We start from the raw sequence: 16,880 nt of genomic DNA on the forward strand, positions 1-16,880 counted from the left end.
AGAGGAAGGCATAGCCAGTTAACTCAGCATGTGCATTAAAAAAAAGATGCCTGATGAAACTTTTGATTAGACAAAGACTAAACATACTGTGTCCACAATTATTATCAAGCTATTTCATGTGCTATTTTCCACTTGAAGGTTTTTACTTGCCTTTAAGCTTTCACGTGGCTCTTCCTATCCACAAACTGATTTATAATTTTACTGTAAGACTTTTGATAGCCTTACATTACTCCAATGGTGCAATACTCTCCAAGATTTACACTGCATCTGAAATTACTGAAGGCCACTGAGAGGCCTGTGTTTGCTCAATATAAGCTCAGATATGGTATACTTGAAAAATTATAAAATACACTGTATTGAAAAGTACTACTTTCGATTTTCAAAAGAAAATACCTACACTGATGATCTTACACAGGTTGGGAAAATAATATAATAAACTTATCCTAAGTTTAGAAGATATATATTTGACTTCAAATAGTCATCTCCATTACATTAGACAATAATCTTATTTTATTCTTCTGTTTTCTCTTCCTCAAAACTTTTCTCTTTGGTTGCAGTCACTATTCCACTATAAAAATGTAGCTCCTGTCTTCATGTTTTACCTTTCGCCATCTGTTTTCCTGATCATTGTTTCTCTTGCCTTTAATATTTTCTTAACTTGGGTACATTCAACTTTTAATAACGAAATGTTCTTTGGATCAAGAGGTCATAGGGTTATTTATATTAGCAGGATGAGCCTCCATCCATCAACATCCTGAGGAATTCTAGTATGATAGAGCTGGAAGAGATTTCAAGGTATCATTTGGTTGAGCTCTATGCCAGCAGTAACAGGTGGCTGACTATTCTTAATGTTTTTCTTTCTTTTTTATTTTTTTAAGATGACTAAAAATTCTGATCATAAATATTCCACTGTAACTTGGTTTAATACGAGAATCTTCTTGGACTTCCCTGGTGGTCCAGTGGTTAAGAAGCTGCCTGCCAAGGCAGGGGACATGGGTTCGATCCCTGGTCTGGAAAGATTCCACATGCTGCGAGGCAACTAAGCACATACGGCACAACTACTGAGCCCACACGCCATGACCACTAAGCTTTTGCACTCTAGACCCCACATGCTGCAACAAGAGAAGTCACTGCAAGGAGAAGCCCATGGACTGCAACCAGAGAAAGCCTGCTTGCAGCAATGAAGAGCCGGAGCAGCCAGAAACAATTAAGTTAAAAAACATACGGAATCTTCTTAACAACAAGCAAAAAGACATGGAGTAGAAAGAAAACTGGATGAAAAAGCGCTCGGATCTCAGTAGATTACTTACTGTAAAGTAGAAAACGGGGCTTCCCTCATCTGCCTGCCAATGCAGCAGACACAGGTTCGATACCTGATCCAGGAAGATTTCACACGCCACAGATCAACTAAGCCCATGTGCCAAAACTCTTGAGCCTGTGCTCTAGAGCTCAGAAGCCAACACTACTGAGCTCACATGCCACAACTACTGAAGCCCACATGTCCTGGAGCCCATGCTCTGCCACAAAACAAGCCACTGAAATGAGGAGCCCACACACCGTGACTAGAGAGCAGCCCCTGCTTGCTGCAACTGCAGAAAAGCCCGTGCAACAACAAAGGCCCGCCAAAGCCATGAGCAAACAGACGAACCAGGAAAACCGCTAGCTGATGCTTAAGATTTATTAGCAAATCAGAAACAATTCCTTAGACCATTCTGAGTTTCAAGTTCCCCATACAAATAGAGGTAAGGCTGTCTAACCTACAAGGTTATTATTTTAAGTGCTCTGAAACGCAGAAGAGAACTACACAATGTAATATAGTATTACAATAGGAAGACAGAACAGGAGAGTGTGAAGAATCTACACTCAGTAGGCATGTAAAGTTTCAAAACCCAGCTCAACAATTTACCAGCTGTGCAATACTGAGCAAACCTGCCTAAGTTCAGTGTAGAGGACCACTGCAAGTTGATAAAATGTCTCTTCACTCAGCCGTTGCTGTGGAGTACAGGAGTTTCAGGCACCTAGCACAGGTACTGGCCCTGTGCACACCCTCAATAAATGTTATCTCTCTACTCCCCACTAGGTTTACAAACTTCTACTCCCCTTACAGTAAATATTTTGAGGTACACATGTGGAATTTTATGAAACAGAACATTTCAGAAGATATGTAAACCTTCCTTTCTCCTAAGATTTATCAAGCAACAAGAGAAATTCCTCATCAGCCCTGTTTGAAAAATGGAAAGAAATGGGTAGTTTCCTTTAAAAAGCAAACAAAAAACTCTTCCAAAGAAGAAACCATTTAAAATGAAAGGTAGAAAATATCACTAAACAGTGAACTTTTTTTTTGTTTGTGTTTTTAAACAGTGAACTTCTTAAAGGAAAAGAACAAGTCTCAGTCATCTTCATATTTAGGAAGCACTCAAACATTTATTGGATGAGAAAGTCTCTTGATAGAATAACTTATCTTAGAAATTAAGAAATAAAAGGTTCAATCAGATTTCACATAGATGTGAGGTAACAAAGATGCTCTTTATACAATAAAGAAAAAAACTAAACAAATGTGGACAAATTTTGAAAGACTCTTACACATCTGATTTAGATAAAATGCACTGTCCCATTACTATGTCATATATCAAAAAATTCCGTAGAAAGTACAATAATGCTTACCTTGTTATGTATAAAAACAATCCTTACATCAGGTTTAAGTATACCATAGCTTATAAGGAGATCTTGGATCTTTTTTATTTCATCTTTACATTTTTTAGCAGTTGAGTAAAACTGCTTTCTTACAGGTAGATTCTTAAATAATCGTAAAGCAGTTACAGTTGTACCTGTTGGCAGATAAGAAGAAAGCATATTTAAATGTAGAGTGAACTTCACAGATCTTCAAATCTACATACAATCAGTAATTAACTCCTTTTTATTACTGAAGGCCATTTCTCTTCAAACTGTGGGAACCCAAAGAAGGCTCAGCTGTGCGAGCTATTCTGACCTCTTGCTTGGCTCTCCTACTTCTAACAGGTCTGACCCATTAAGTATGATCTCTTATGTGGGCTTCTCACGTGGCGCTAGTGGTGAAGAACCTGCCTGACAATGCAGCAGACTTCAGAGCTGTGGGTTTGATCCCTGGGTCAGGAAGATCCCCAGGAGGAGAGCATGGCTTACCCACTCCAATATTCTTGCCTGGAGAATTCCATGGACAGAGAAGCCCGGCGGGCTACAATCCATAGGGTTTTAAAGAGTCAGATATGACTGAAGCGACTTAGCACGTGTGATCTAAACAGGAATAATCTTATTTCTACCACTACAGAAAAACATGGGCTTACTACTGATAGAATGTAGTATCTTGAGAAATCTGCTGATATTCTAACTACCTGGGAATGATGCTTATTCTGCACTGTAAAACATACAGGTGATATGAGGCTACACAGCATATGTATAACCTTAATTATCAATTAAAAATTCTTATCTGTTGTGCAACACCATTAATTATCAGAGAAATGTGTATCGTAATTACAACGAAGTATCACCTCTCACTGGTTAGAATGGCCATCATTAAAAAGTCTATAAATAATAAACTCTGGAGAGGGTGTACAGAAAAGAGAATCCTCTTACACTGTTGGTAGGAATGTGAATTGGTACAGCCACTATGGCAAACAGTATGGAGGTTTCTTAACAAAAGCTACCGTATGATCTAGCTACTCTGCTTCTGGGCATATATCCAGAGAAAACTCTATTTCAAAAAGATACATGTACCCCAATGTTCAAAGCAGCACTATTTACAAAAGTCAAGACATGGAAGCTACCTAAATGTCCACCGACACATGAACAGATAGAAAGTGAGGTGATAAGGGAAGTCCAAGATGGAGGGGATATGTATACATACAGCTGACTCACTCTGTCATACAGCAGAAACTAACAAAACATTATAAAGCAATTATACACCAAACAATTTAAAAAAGAATAAAAAGAAGACGTAGTACACATACACACACAAACACACACACAATGGACTGAGCCAGAAAAAATAAAATAATGCCACTTGCAACAACATGGACAGACCTAGAGATTATCATACTAAGTGAAATAAGTCAGAGAGGACAATGTGTGGAATTGCTCATATGTGGAATTTAAAATATGACACAAATGAACTTATTAACAGAACAGAAATAGACTCAGGGACACAGAAAACAAATCAAAAGGAAAACAGCAAGATGGAGAGAAAATTAGGAATTTGGGATGAGTAGATACAAACTACTATATATAACATAGGTAAACAACAAGGTCTGACTGTACAACACAAGGAATTATATATTCAGTATCTTATTTATAATCACAGAATAGAAAAGATATGAAAAAGAATATATATGTGTATAACTGAATTACTTTGCTATACACTAGAAACTGCTGCAGCTGCTGCTAAGTCACTTCAGTCGTGTCTGACTCTGTGCAACCCCATAGACGGTAGCCCACCAGGCTCCGCCGTCCCTGGGATTCTCCAGGCAAGAACACTGGAGTGGGTTACCATTTCCTTCTCCAATGCCAGAAACTAATGTAATATAAATCAACTATACTTCAAATTTAAAAATTCTTATCTGAAATAATATCTAATTGCCTGGTTTAATTTATCTCATCTTCTGAAATATGCAAAACTAGGATAATTGAACAAAAGTTTTTTTTAATTGTGAACTTATTTAACCAAAAACTTGAGGGGTGGGGTCAAGACGGCAGAGTAGGAGGATACAGAGCTCACTTCCCCCTACTAACACATCAAAAATATATCTACGTGTGGAGCAGTTCTCACTGAAAACAAACTGGAGATTGGCATTCAGATTCTTCCATAACCAAAGGTGTAAGAAAGATGCACGTGACATTGAAGAGTATGGGAAGGGAAGCAAGTCTGTGCAACTGCCTGCCCCTTCTGAGAGAGGGCGCAGAAGAGGAAAGCACACACAGGCCCAGAGGCCCTTCCCGGGGAATAATCAGCTGGAACCAGTTACTGGGCTCCCTATCCCTGGGGTTCAACACCAGGAAGGTGAGTCCCTTCAGGTGGTTTGAAAACCAGCAGGACTGACAGGGCTCTAAGAAACCTAGACTCCACTCACGAAGAGTGAGCATATGCTTGCTTACTCCTGAAACAGGACAGAGGAAGCAGGTCTCTGGTCTGTTTCCCACCACCCCAGCACACACCTTGGACGAGTTGAGCAGCCACTCTGGCTTGGGCTCATCCTGTGGCACAGCTCCACACTATAACAAGGGCTGCCTTAGCCAAAGGAAGTGCACAGTTGCAGGGGACCGGGGTGGCTTGGATCTGGGGCAGCATCCAAACAGGTCAGGGGCGAGCGTTGCCGGCGCTTGCAAAGGAGATGGACTGGGAACAGTCCAGAACTCTGAGTGATAGGGCATCCATGGTGCATGCCCAGTCCACACAGGGCATCTGCCCTGGCCCTTCCTGCTCTGCAGAAGAGCTCCCCATTAGGGCAAGGGCTGCCCTGGCTGTGGAGAATGTAGTTGTAGAGGGTGGAGCTGGCTCAGGCCTGATGCAGCATCGGAACAGGGAAAGGCAACCACTGTGGGTGCTCCAGCAGAGAGTGGATCAACAGCAGTCTGGTATTCTAAAACGGTGCCAGAACCACCAGGGCATGCACCCCGATCCATGACAAGTGCCCACACATGCCCCTCTTGCTTCAGCCCCCCTCGAGGGCACGTGTGCCAATGCTGGGAGGGGGAGCGCACATACTTAAGAGAAAACAGAGCCAGCTCAGACCTGATCCTCAGGCCTTGCATTCCAGCAACATGGAACCTGATCTCATCCACAATCGGGTGGTATTGGTCACTGGGCAGAGGAGAAGCCCGCTCACACTTGACTCGGTTCCAGCCCATCTGTCTCTATCCCTGGACCCAAAGAAGCTGAAAGCTGCCAGCACTCCGTGGAGGAAGATGTAATCATATTCATATAAAACCTAGCTCTCCTACCAAAGGCACCTGGTACTAACTAGGGGTGCCCCAACCCAGACACCCCTACAAGGCTGCAATAGGTAACTGTTTCACCACGTTTCACAGAGACAGAGAAAAGTGAGCGAAATAACAAGACAGAAGAATTTGCTTCAAATGAAAGAACAAGACAAAACCCATGAAAAAAAAAAACAACTAATGACACAGGTAAATAATTTACTAAAGAATTCAAAGTATAACTAATTAGAACGCTAATCGGACTTGGGAAAATAACAGATGAAAACAGTGAGAACTTTAACAAGGAACTAAAAAAAAAGTCAGAACTGAATACAATAACTGAAATGAAAAATACAGTAGAAAGAAATAACAGTAGACGTGGTGATACAGAAGAACACGTTTTAAGTGGTATGGAAGACAAAATAATAGAAGTCATCCAATCAGAACAACAACAAAAAGAAAAACAAATTTTAAAAAATGGGAAGAGTTTAAGGGACCTCTAGGACAACATCAAACATATTAACACTTGCTTATAGGGTCCAAGAAGGAGGAGAGAGAAAGGGGTCGAAAATATATTTGAAGAAGTAATGGCTGAAATTTTCCCAAACCTGAAGAAGAGATATCCAAGGACAGGGAGCATAGAAGGTTCCAAACAAAATGAACCCAAACAGAGGTACATCAAGACATATCATAATTAAAATGGGAAAGGTTAAAGATAAAGGGAGAATTCTAAAGGCAGCAAGTGAACCCTCATAAGGCTCACTGGATTATTCTGTAGAAACTCTGCAAGCAATCAGGGATTGGTATGATATATTAAAGTGCTGAAAGGAAAAAACCTACAACCTAGATATATTACCCAGCAAGATTATCATTTAAAATTGAAGGAGAGATAAAGAACTTCTCAGAGAAGCAAAGCCTAAAAGAGTTCATCATAAACTCTTAAAAACGACCCCAAAAGATATGTTAAAAGATAGTTTCTAAGGAAAAGGAAAGGTTACAACAAGAAAAATTAAAATCTATAGGAAACGTAAAATCCTACTATATAAATATAGGGGAGTCCCTGGCAGTCTAGTGGTTAGGACTTGGCACTTTCACCACTGAGGGCCCGGATTCAATCCCTGGCTGGGGAACTAAGATCCCACAAGCTATATGGTACAGTCAAAAAAAGAAAAAAAAGGGAAAGAAACCCCAAAACCAAAACAAAAAAATCCACAAAAACAAATACACAGTAAAGGCTATAGATCAACCAGTTACATGACGTGCACTCATCTTCTCCTGCAAGAACACCAAAACTGCAATTACCTGCTGAACAACCATCAACAGGATAATGTTGGAACCCACCAAAAAAAGATACCCCACATCCAAGGGCAAAGGAGAAGCAACAAGACGCTAAGAGGGATGCAACAGCATTTAAAATCAAACCTCATAGCTGCCAGAGACTCTTGGACGGCACGAACAAAACATTGTGTGCACCAGGACCCAGGGAAAGGAGCAGCGACCCCCACGAGACTGAGACAGACCTACTTGTGAGGGTGAGGGTCTCCTGCACAGGCGTGAGTCAACAGTGGTGTGCCACAGGGACAGGGGTTCTGGCAGCAGCAGTCCTGGGAGATGACACGTGTGGGATAAGTCCTTCTGGAGGAGGTCGCCATCAGCCCCACCGTAGAACTGCCAGGTGGACAATCACAAAAGTGAAAAGTGTAGTCGTTCAGTCATGTCCGACTCTTTGCGACCCTGTGACGGTAGCCCGCCAGGCTCCTCCATCCATGGGATTTTCCAGGCAAGAATACCAGAGTGGATTGCCATTTCCTTCTCCAGGGGCTCTTCCCTACCCAGGGATCGAACTCAGATGTCCGGCACTATAGACAGACACTACCACCTGAGCCACAGGGAAGGCCAATCCACAAACTGGAGAACAACTGTCTCTGGTGGAGGCACAGGTCAACAGTGGCCTGCTGTGGGATCTGGGACACTGACAGCAGCAGTCATGGGAGGCACAGTGTGCTGGCTGAAGTCCTTTGGGAGAAGGCCACCACTGCCCCTATCAAAGTTTGCCGCACGACAGAACACAACCCCACCCATCAGCAAAAAGTTGGATTTAAAATTTACTGAACACAGCCCTACCCACCAGAGCAGGACCCAGTTTTCCCCATGGCCAGTTCCTCTCATCAGGAAGCTTACACAAGACTCTTATCCTCATCCATCAGAGGGCAGACAGAATGAAAACCACAATCACAGAAAACTAACCAAATTGATCACATGGATCACAACTTTGTGTGGCCTAAAGAAACTATGAGCCATGCTGTGTAGGGCACCCAAGACAGACAAGTTATGCTGGAGCATTCCCACAAAACATGGTCCACTGGAAAAGGCAATGGCAAACTGCTTCAAAGTTCTTGCCTTGAGAACCCAAGAAACAATATGAAAAGGCAAAAAGATAGGACACTGAAAGATAACTCCCCAGGTCAGCAGGTGCCCAATATGTTACTGGAGAAGAATGGAGAAATAACTACAGAAAGAATGAAGAGACTGAGCCAAAGCAGAAACACCACCCAGTTGTGGATGTGACTGTTGATGGAAACAAAGTCCGATGCTGTAAAGAGCAATATTGCATAGGAAGCTGGTCCATGAATCAAGGAAAACCGGGAGTGGTCAAACAGGAGATGGCAAGACCGAACATTGACACTTTAGGAATCAGTGAACTAAAATGGACCAGAATGGGGGAATTTATTCAGAGGACCATTATATCCACTACTTTGGGCAAAATCTTTTAGAAGAAACGGGAGTAGCCCTCACAGTCAATAAAAGAATCCAAAGTGCAGTACTTGGATGCAATCTCAAAATTGACAGAATGATCTCTGTTCATTTCCAAGGCAAACCATTCAATATCACAGTAATCCAAGTCTATGCCCTAAACACTAGTGCTAAAGAAGCTGAAGTTGAATGGTTCTATGAAGACCTACAAGACCTTCTATAACTAACACCAAACAAAGATGTCACAAAAAAAGATGCCCTTTTCATATTAAGGGACTGGAATGCAAAGAGAGGAATTGAAGAGAAACCTGGAGTAACAGGCAAGTTTGGCCTTCGAGTACAAAATGAAGCAGGGCAAAGGTTAATAGAGTTTGACAAAAGAATGCACTGGTCCCAGCAAACACCCTCTTCCAACAACATAAGAGATGAGTCTACACATGGACAACCACCAGATGGTCAATATCAAAATTGGGTTTATTATATTCTTTGCAGCCAAAGAAGGAGAAACTCTATACAGTTAGCAAAAACAGGACTGGGAGCTGACTGTGCCTCAGATCAAGAACTCCTGATTGCAAAATTCAGACTTAAATTGAAGAAAGTAGGCAAAACCATTAGGCCATTCAGGTATGACTTAAATTAAATCCCGTATGATTATACAGTAGAATTGACAAATAGATTCAAGGGATAAGAACTGATAGAGAGAGTCCCTGAAGAACTATAGACAGAGGTTTGTAATACCGTACAGGAGGCAGTTATCAAAACCATACCAAAGAAAGAGAGATGCAAAAGGGCAAAATTATACTCTTAGGAGGCCTTACAAACAGCCGAGAAAAGAAGAGAAGCAAAAGGCAAGAGAGAAAAGGAAAGATATACCTATCTGAATGCAGAGTTCCAAACTGAGAGATTAAAAAAGCCTTAAGTGAACAATGCAAAGAAATAGAGGAAAAGAACAGAATGGGAAGAGATCTCTTCAAGAAAATTAGAGATACCAAGGAAACACTGCATGCAAAGATGGGCACAAAAAAAGCTCTTAAAGACCCAGATAAGCATGATGGTGTGATCACTCAGCTAGAGTCAGACATCCTGGAGTGCAAAGTCAAGTGGGCCTTAGGAAGCATTACTAGGAACAAAGCTAGTGGAGGTGATGGAATTACAGCTGAGCTCTTTCAAATCCTAAAAGATGATGCTGTGAAAGTGCTGCACTCAATATGCCAGCAAATTTGGAAAGCTCAGCAACACAACTGCACTCATTTCACATGCTAGCAAGGTAACGCTCAAAATCCTACAAACTAGGCTTCAACAGTACGTGAACCGAAAACTTCCAGATGGTCAAGATGGATTTAGGAAAGGCAGAGGTACTAGAGATCAAACTACCAACATCCCTTGGATCACAGAAAAAGCAAAGCAATCCCAGAAAAACATCTGCTTCACTGACTATGCTAAACCCTTTGACTGTGTGGATCACAACAAACCATAGAAAATTCTTCAAGAGATGGGAATACCAGGTCACCTTACCTGCCTCCTGAGAAATATGTACATAAGTCAAGAGGCAACAGTTAGAACCAAACATGGGAAAATGAGCTGATTCAAAATTGAGAAAGGAGTATGTCAAAGCTGTATACTGTCAACCTGCTTATTTAACTTATATGCATAATACATCATGTGAAATGCTGGGCTGGAAGAATCACAAGCTGGAATCAACATTGCTGGGAGAAATATCAATAAATTCAGATATGCAGATGATCCTTCCCTTGTGGCTCAGCTCATAAAGAATCCGCCTGCAATGCAGGAGACCTGGGTTCGATCTCTGGGTTGGGAAGATCCCCTGAATGCAGATGATACCACCCTAATGGCACATAGGGAAGAGGAACTGAAGAACCTCTTGATGATGGTGAAAAAGGAGACTGAAAAAGCTGGCTTAAGACCCAACATTCAAAAAGCAAAAATTATGACATCCAGTCCCATCACCTCATGGCAAACAAATGGGGAAAAAATAAGAGTGACAGACTTTTATTTTCCTGGGCTTCTAAATCACTGTGACAGCTAATGGCAGCCAGGAAACTAAAAGATGATTGCTCCTTGGAAGAAAAGCCATACAAACCTAGGCAGCATGTTAACAAGCAAAGATATCACTCTGCTGAGAAAGGGCCATATAGTCAAAGCTATGGTTTCCCAGTAGTCATGTACAGATGTGAGAGCTGGACCAAAAGAACACTGAGATCTGAAGAAGCGATGCTTTCAAACTGTGGTGCTGGAGAAGGCTCTTGAGAATCCCTTGGACTGCAAGGAGAACAAATCAGTCATTCCTTAAGGAAGGCACAGAAGAACTGTACAAAACAGAGCTTCACAACTCAGATAATCATGATGGTGTGATCACAAACCTAGAGCCAGACATGCTGGAATGTGAAGTCAAGTTGGCCTTAGAAAGCATCACTACGAACAAAGCTAGTGGAGGTGATGGAATTCCAGTTGAGCTATTTCAAATCCTGAAAGATGATGCTGTGAAGTTGCTGCACTCAATATGCCAACAAATTTGGGAAACTCAGCAATGGCCACAGGACTGGAAAAGGTCAGTTTTCATTCCAATCCCAAAGAAAGGCAATGCCAAAAAATGCTCAAATTACTGCCCGATTGCACTCATTTCAAACACTAGTAAAGTCATGCTCAAAATTCTCCAAGCCAGGCTTCAGCAATACGTGAACCGTGAACTTCCTGATGTTCAAGCTGGTTTTACAAAAGGCAATTTCTAACCAGAGATCAAACTGAACCAGAGAGCAAATTGCCAACATCCGCTGGATCATCGAAAAAGCAAGGGAGTTGCAGAAAAACATCTATTTCTGCTTTATTGACTATGCCAAAGCCTTTGACTGTGTGGATCACAATAAACTGTGGAAAACTCTGAGAGAGATGGGAATACCAGACCACCTGACCTGCCTCTTGAGAAACCTATATGCAGGTCAGGAAGCAAGTTAGAACTGGACATGGAACAACAGACTGGTTCCAAATAGGAAAAGGAGTACATCAAGGCTGCATATTGTCACCCTGCTTACTTAACTTATATGCAGAGTACATCAGGAGAAACTCTGAGCTGGAAGAAGCACAAGCTGGAATCAAGATTGCTGGGAGAAATATCAATAACCTCAGATATGCAGATGACACCACCCTTATGGCAGAAAGTGAAGAGGAACTCAAAAGCCTCTTGATGAAGGTAAAAGAGGAGAGTGAAAAAGTAGGCTTAAAACTCAACATTCAGAAAACTAAGATCATGGCATCTGGTCCCATCACTTCATGGGAAATAGATGGGGAAACAGTGGAAACAGTGTCAGACTTTATTTTCGGGGTCTCCAAAATCACTGCAGATGGTTACTGCAGCCATGAAATTAAAAGACGCTTACTCCTTAGAAGAAAAGTTATGACCAACCTAGACAGTATATTCAAAAGCAGAGACATTACTTTGCCAACTAAGGTCCGTCTAGTCAAGGCTATGGGTTTTCCACTGGTCATATATGGATATGAGAGTTGGACTGTGCAGAAAGCTGAGCTCTGAAGAATTGATGATTTTGAACTGTGGTGTTGGAGAAGACTCTTGAAAGTTCCTTGGACTGCAAGGAGATCCAACCAGTCCATCCTAAAGGAGATCAGTCCTGGGTGTTCATCAGAAGGACTGAGGCTGAAGCTGAAACTCCAATACTTTGGCCACCTCATGCAAAGAGTTGACTCGTTGGAAAAGACTCTGATGCTGGGAGAGATTGGGGGCAGGAGAAGGGGATGACAGAGGATGAGATGGCTGGATGGCATCACCACCTTGATGGACATGAGTTTGAGTGAACCTCAGGAGTTGGTGGTGGACAGGGAGGCCTGGCGTGCTGCAATTTCATGGGGTTGCAAAGAGTCGAACACAACTGAGCGACTGGACTGAACTGAACTGAAAGGAAGGCAATCCTGAATATTCATTAGAAGTGACTGATTCTGAAACTCAGGCTCCAATACTTTGGCCTACTGATGCAAAGAGCTGACTCACTGGCTGAGAAAGACAAAAAATTTTAAAATCAACTATAACTATATACAGGATATGGGATAAAAATGAAGATGCAAAATATGAATAGAAAATATGAACAGAAAATGTGGGAGAAAGGAGTAAAAAAATGCAGATCGTTTATAATGTGTTTGAACTTAAATGATTACCAGTTTAGAACTAGTAGATATAGCTACAGGTCAACATATATAAACCACATACTGCTAAGTCGCTTCAGTCGTGTCCGACTCTGTGCAATCCCACAGACGGCAGCCCACCAGGTACCCCAGTCCCTGGGATTCTGCAGGCAAGAACACTGGAGTGGGCTGCCATTTCCTTCTCCAGTGCATGAAAGTGAAAAGTGAAGTTGCTCAGTCGTGTCTGACTCTTAGCAACCCCATGGAGTGCAGCCCACCAGGCTCCTCCATCCATGGGATTTTCCAAGCAGGAGTACTGGAGTGGGTGCCATTGCCTTCTCTGATAAACCCCATGGTGGTTACCAAATTGAAAACTGCAACAGGAGTTTCCTGGTGGCCTAGTTGTTAGGATTCCAGTCTTCCACTGCCACAGCCCAGGTTCAATCCCTGGCTGGGCAACAGATCCCACAAGTTATCAGGTTTAGCCAAAAAAAAAGAAAAAATTTATAGGGTGGCTCACTGAATTTAAAAACAGGATCTAACAACATGCTGCTTAAAAGAGACTCACTTCAGAGCTCAAGACCCACATAATCTGAAAGTGAGGATATGGAGAAATTTCAAGCAAATAATGACAGGAAAGCTGGGGAAATAATACTCATATCAAAAAGCATTTTAACACAAAATCTATAACAAAAGACAAATAATAAAGGAATCAATATAAAAACAGGGTTTAACACTCATTAACATATATGCCCCTAATATAGGAACACCTAAATACATAAAGTAAATACTAACATATGTAACTAGAGGGGGAAGTGGCAACCCATTCCAATATTCCTGCCTAAACATCCCATGAACAGAAGAGTCTGGCAGGCTACAGTGCATGAGGTTACAAGCAGTCAAACGTGACTGACCAACTAAGCACAAACACAACATATATAGATGGAGAGACTGCCAACAATATAATAATAGTAGGGGACTTTAAGAACCCACTTACACTAATCATCTAGAAAATAAATCAATAAGGAAATAGTATTGGGTTGGCCAAAAAGTTCCTTCTTCTTCTTTTTTAAGTTAAAAAAAAAAAAAAGACATTTTTCATTTTCACCAAGAAATGAACAAGGTATTCACTGTTTTGTTCCACTACCTTCTGCCATTTTTCAGGCAACTTCATAATTTCATCTTCCCTAAACTTATCTTTTGAACAAAGAACTGTTTCAAGTGCCTTTTACAGTCTTCCAGTGAACTGAAATTTTTTCCATTAAGAGAATTTGTAAAGACCAAAACAAATGGAAACCTGAAGGTGCAATTTCTGCTAAACATGGCAGATGAATCAGAACTCCCCAGCCAAGCTGCAGCAGTTTTGCCTGGTGATCAAATAAACATGGTCTTGTGTTATTCTGATGGAAGACTGTGCCTTCTCTGTTGACTGATTCTGGACACTATATACACAACATATTCTTTGGCTGAAGACTGGCCTTTGGTGTAGTTGGTGGTGGTTCACTTCACTTGCCCCACGTTCTCTTCTGTTCCACATTACTGTACAACATCCACTTTTCATCATCTGTCACAAATCGTTTTAAAAACAGAACATTTTCACATGCGGAAATATGGTCAAGAAGTTTTTTCTTTTTTTGGTTTGGAATGCAAACATCAAAATGACAAGCTGGTGCAAATAATATTCAATGTTGATTTGGATATTCTTTGTATGATGGCTATTTCCTGCATTGAATAACATTGATTGTTTTCAGTTAATGTCTCAATTTGATTGCTGCCAACCTCAACTGGCCTACCCAACTGTGGAACATTGTTCAGTGAGATATCTCCAGCACAAAACTTTACAAACCACTTTTGACATGTTTAATCAGTCACAACACCTTTCACATACACTGCACAAATCTTTTTTTGCGTTTCAGTTATGTTTTATCTTTTTTTGAAACAATAAAGCATAATATGCTGAAAATGTTGTTTTCTCCCATCTTGAATATTAAAATGGCTATACAAAAATTCACCAATATTGATAAACTTCTTAAAAACTGCATGCTCATATGATTCAAAGATTTAAGAGGAAGAAATAAGAAAAAAATTTAAGAGAACAGAAATTATATCAAACCTTTTGCCTGACCACAACAGTATGAAACTAGAAATCCATTATAGAAAGAAAATGGGAAAAACACAAACCACATGAAGACTAAACCACATGTTACTAAAAAACCAACAGATCAATGAAGAAACTAAAAAAGAAATCAGAAAATACCTTGAGACAAATGAAAATAAAAACAGTTCTCCAAAATCTACCCAATACAGCAAAAGCAGTTTAAAAACAGAAGTTTACACTGATACAGTCCTATCTCAAGAAATAAAAAACCTCAAATAAACAATCCAAACTACCATCTAAAGGAATTAGAAAAAAGAAGAACAAGCAAAACCCAAAGCAGCAGAAGGAATGCAATAATAACATTCAGAGAGGACATAAAGAATCCAAGAAAACAATAAAAAGATCAATGAAACAGAAAATTGTTTTCTTAAAAACATAGACAAAATTGATAAGCCTTCAGCCAGGTTCATCAATAAAAAGATTTCAAATAAAATTAGAAAATGAAAGAAGAGAAACAACAATAGAGATAAAACACACACACACATAAGACAATAGATACCAAAAAAAAAGCCACACATAAGAAAATATTGTAAAGTTATATACCAACAAATCAGACATCCTACAAGGATAAATTTCTAGAAACATATAATCTTCCAAAACTGAACCAGGAAAAAACAGACAATCTAAACAAACTGATCACTAGTAATGAAACTGAATTTATAATAAAAAAAAAACTCCCAAGCAAAAACTTCCAGGACCAAAGAACCTCACAGGCAAATTCTACCAAACATATAAAGAAGAAATAATACCTATCCTATCAATCTATTCCAAAAAACTGAAGAGGAGGGAACATTCCCAAATTCATTCTACAAGGCCTCTGTTAACCAGATACTATAAAAATAAAATTATAAGCTAATATCTCTGATGAATACAGATATAAAAATCCTCAACAAAATATTAGCAAACCAAATTCAACAGTATATGAAAAAGGATAAGACACCATGATGAAGTGGGATTTATTCCAGGGATGCAAGGATGGCTCGACACCTGTAAATCAATCTATGTGATATACCACATTAACAAAAGGATAAAAATCACATGACAACAGACACAGAAAAAGCATTTTGACAAAACTGAACAACCATTCAAGATAAAAACTGTCACCAAAGCTGGTATACAGGGAATTTATATTAAAATAGTAAAGACCACTGATGACAAATCCATAGTTAATATCATGCTCAAAGGAATAACACAAAGAGTCCAAATCTTGCCATTTCTATTTAACATAGTATTGGAAGTGCTAATCACAGCAATCAAACAACAATAAGATGACCTGATATTATACACAGAAAACCCTAACGTCTCCACCAAAAAACTACCAGGACTAATAGATGAATACATTAAACTTGAAGGATACAAGATTAATATACAGAAATCTGTTGGTAATAATGAAATAACTAATAATTAACTATCAGAAAAAGAAAATAAGAAAACAATCCTATTTAAAACTGCATCAAAAATACCAAGGAGTGGCTTCTGGTTCAAGACGGCGGAGTAGAAGAACATGCGAGGGAGCATCAAAATTGCAACTAGCTATTGAACAACTATCACAGGAGGATGCTGGAACCCACCAAAAAAAGAGAGCCTAAGTCCAAAGACAAAGAAGAAGCCACAACAAGATGGTAGGAGGGGCGCAATCACAATAAAATCAAATCCCATACCGGCCAGGTGGGTGACCCACAGACTGGAAAACAATAATAGTGAAGAAGTTCTCACACTGTTGTGAACATTCTGGAGACCACATCAGATTTCCCGGCCTGGGGATCTGACAAAGGGACTGGAAATTCCCAGGGAATCTGACCTTGAGAGCCAGGAGATTTGATTATAGGACTTCCAGAGGACTGGAGGAAACAGAAACTCCAGTCTT

At 40.3% G+C, this 16,880-nt stretch overlaps 1 protein-coding gene across 5 annotated transcripts in view; it reads right to left on the bottom strand.

The window, feature by feature from the left end:
* PMS1 (PMS1 homolog 1, mismatch repair system component) overlaps positions 1 to 16,880 on the bottom strand; it is a 103,551-nt gene that overhangs the window by 54,935 nt on the left and 31,736 nt on the right. For all 5 annotated transcript variants that reach the window (XM_068968046.1, XM_068968048.1, XM_068968045.1 and 2 more), the window contains one exon: positions 2,665 to 2,828. In XM_068968046.1, the coding sequence (XP_068824147.1) occupies positions 2,665 to 2,828 (164 nt within the window). The remainder of the gene's footprint in view (positions 1 to 2,664; positions 2,829 to 16,880) is intronic.

This window comes from Capricornis sumatraensis, chromosome 3 (genome assembly GCF_032405125.1).
Source record: "Capricornis sumatraensis isolate serow.1 chromosome 3, serow.2, whole genome shotgun sequence".
NCBI lineage: Eukaryota > Metazoa > Chordata > Mammalia > Artiodactyla > Bovidae > Capricornis > Capricornis sumatraensis.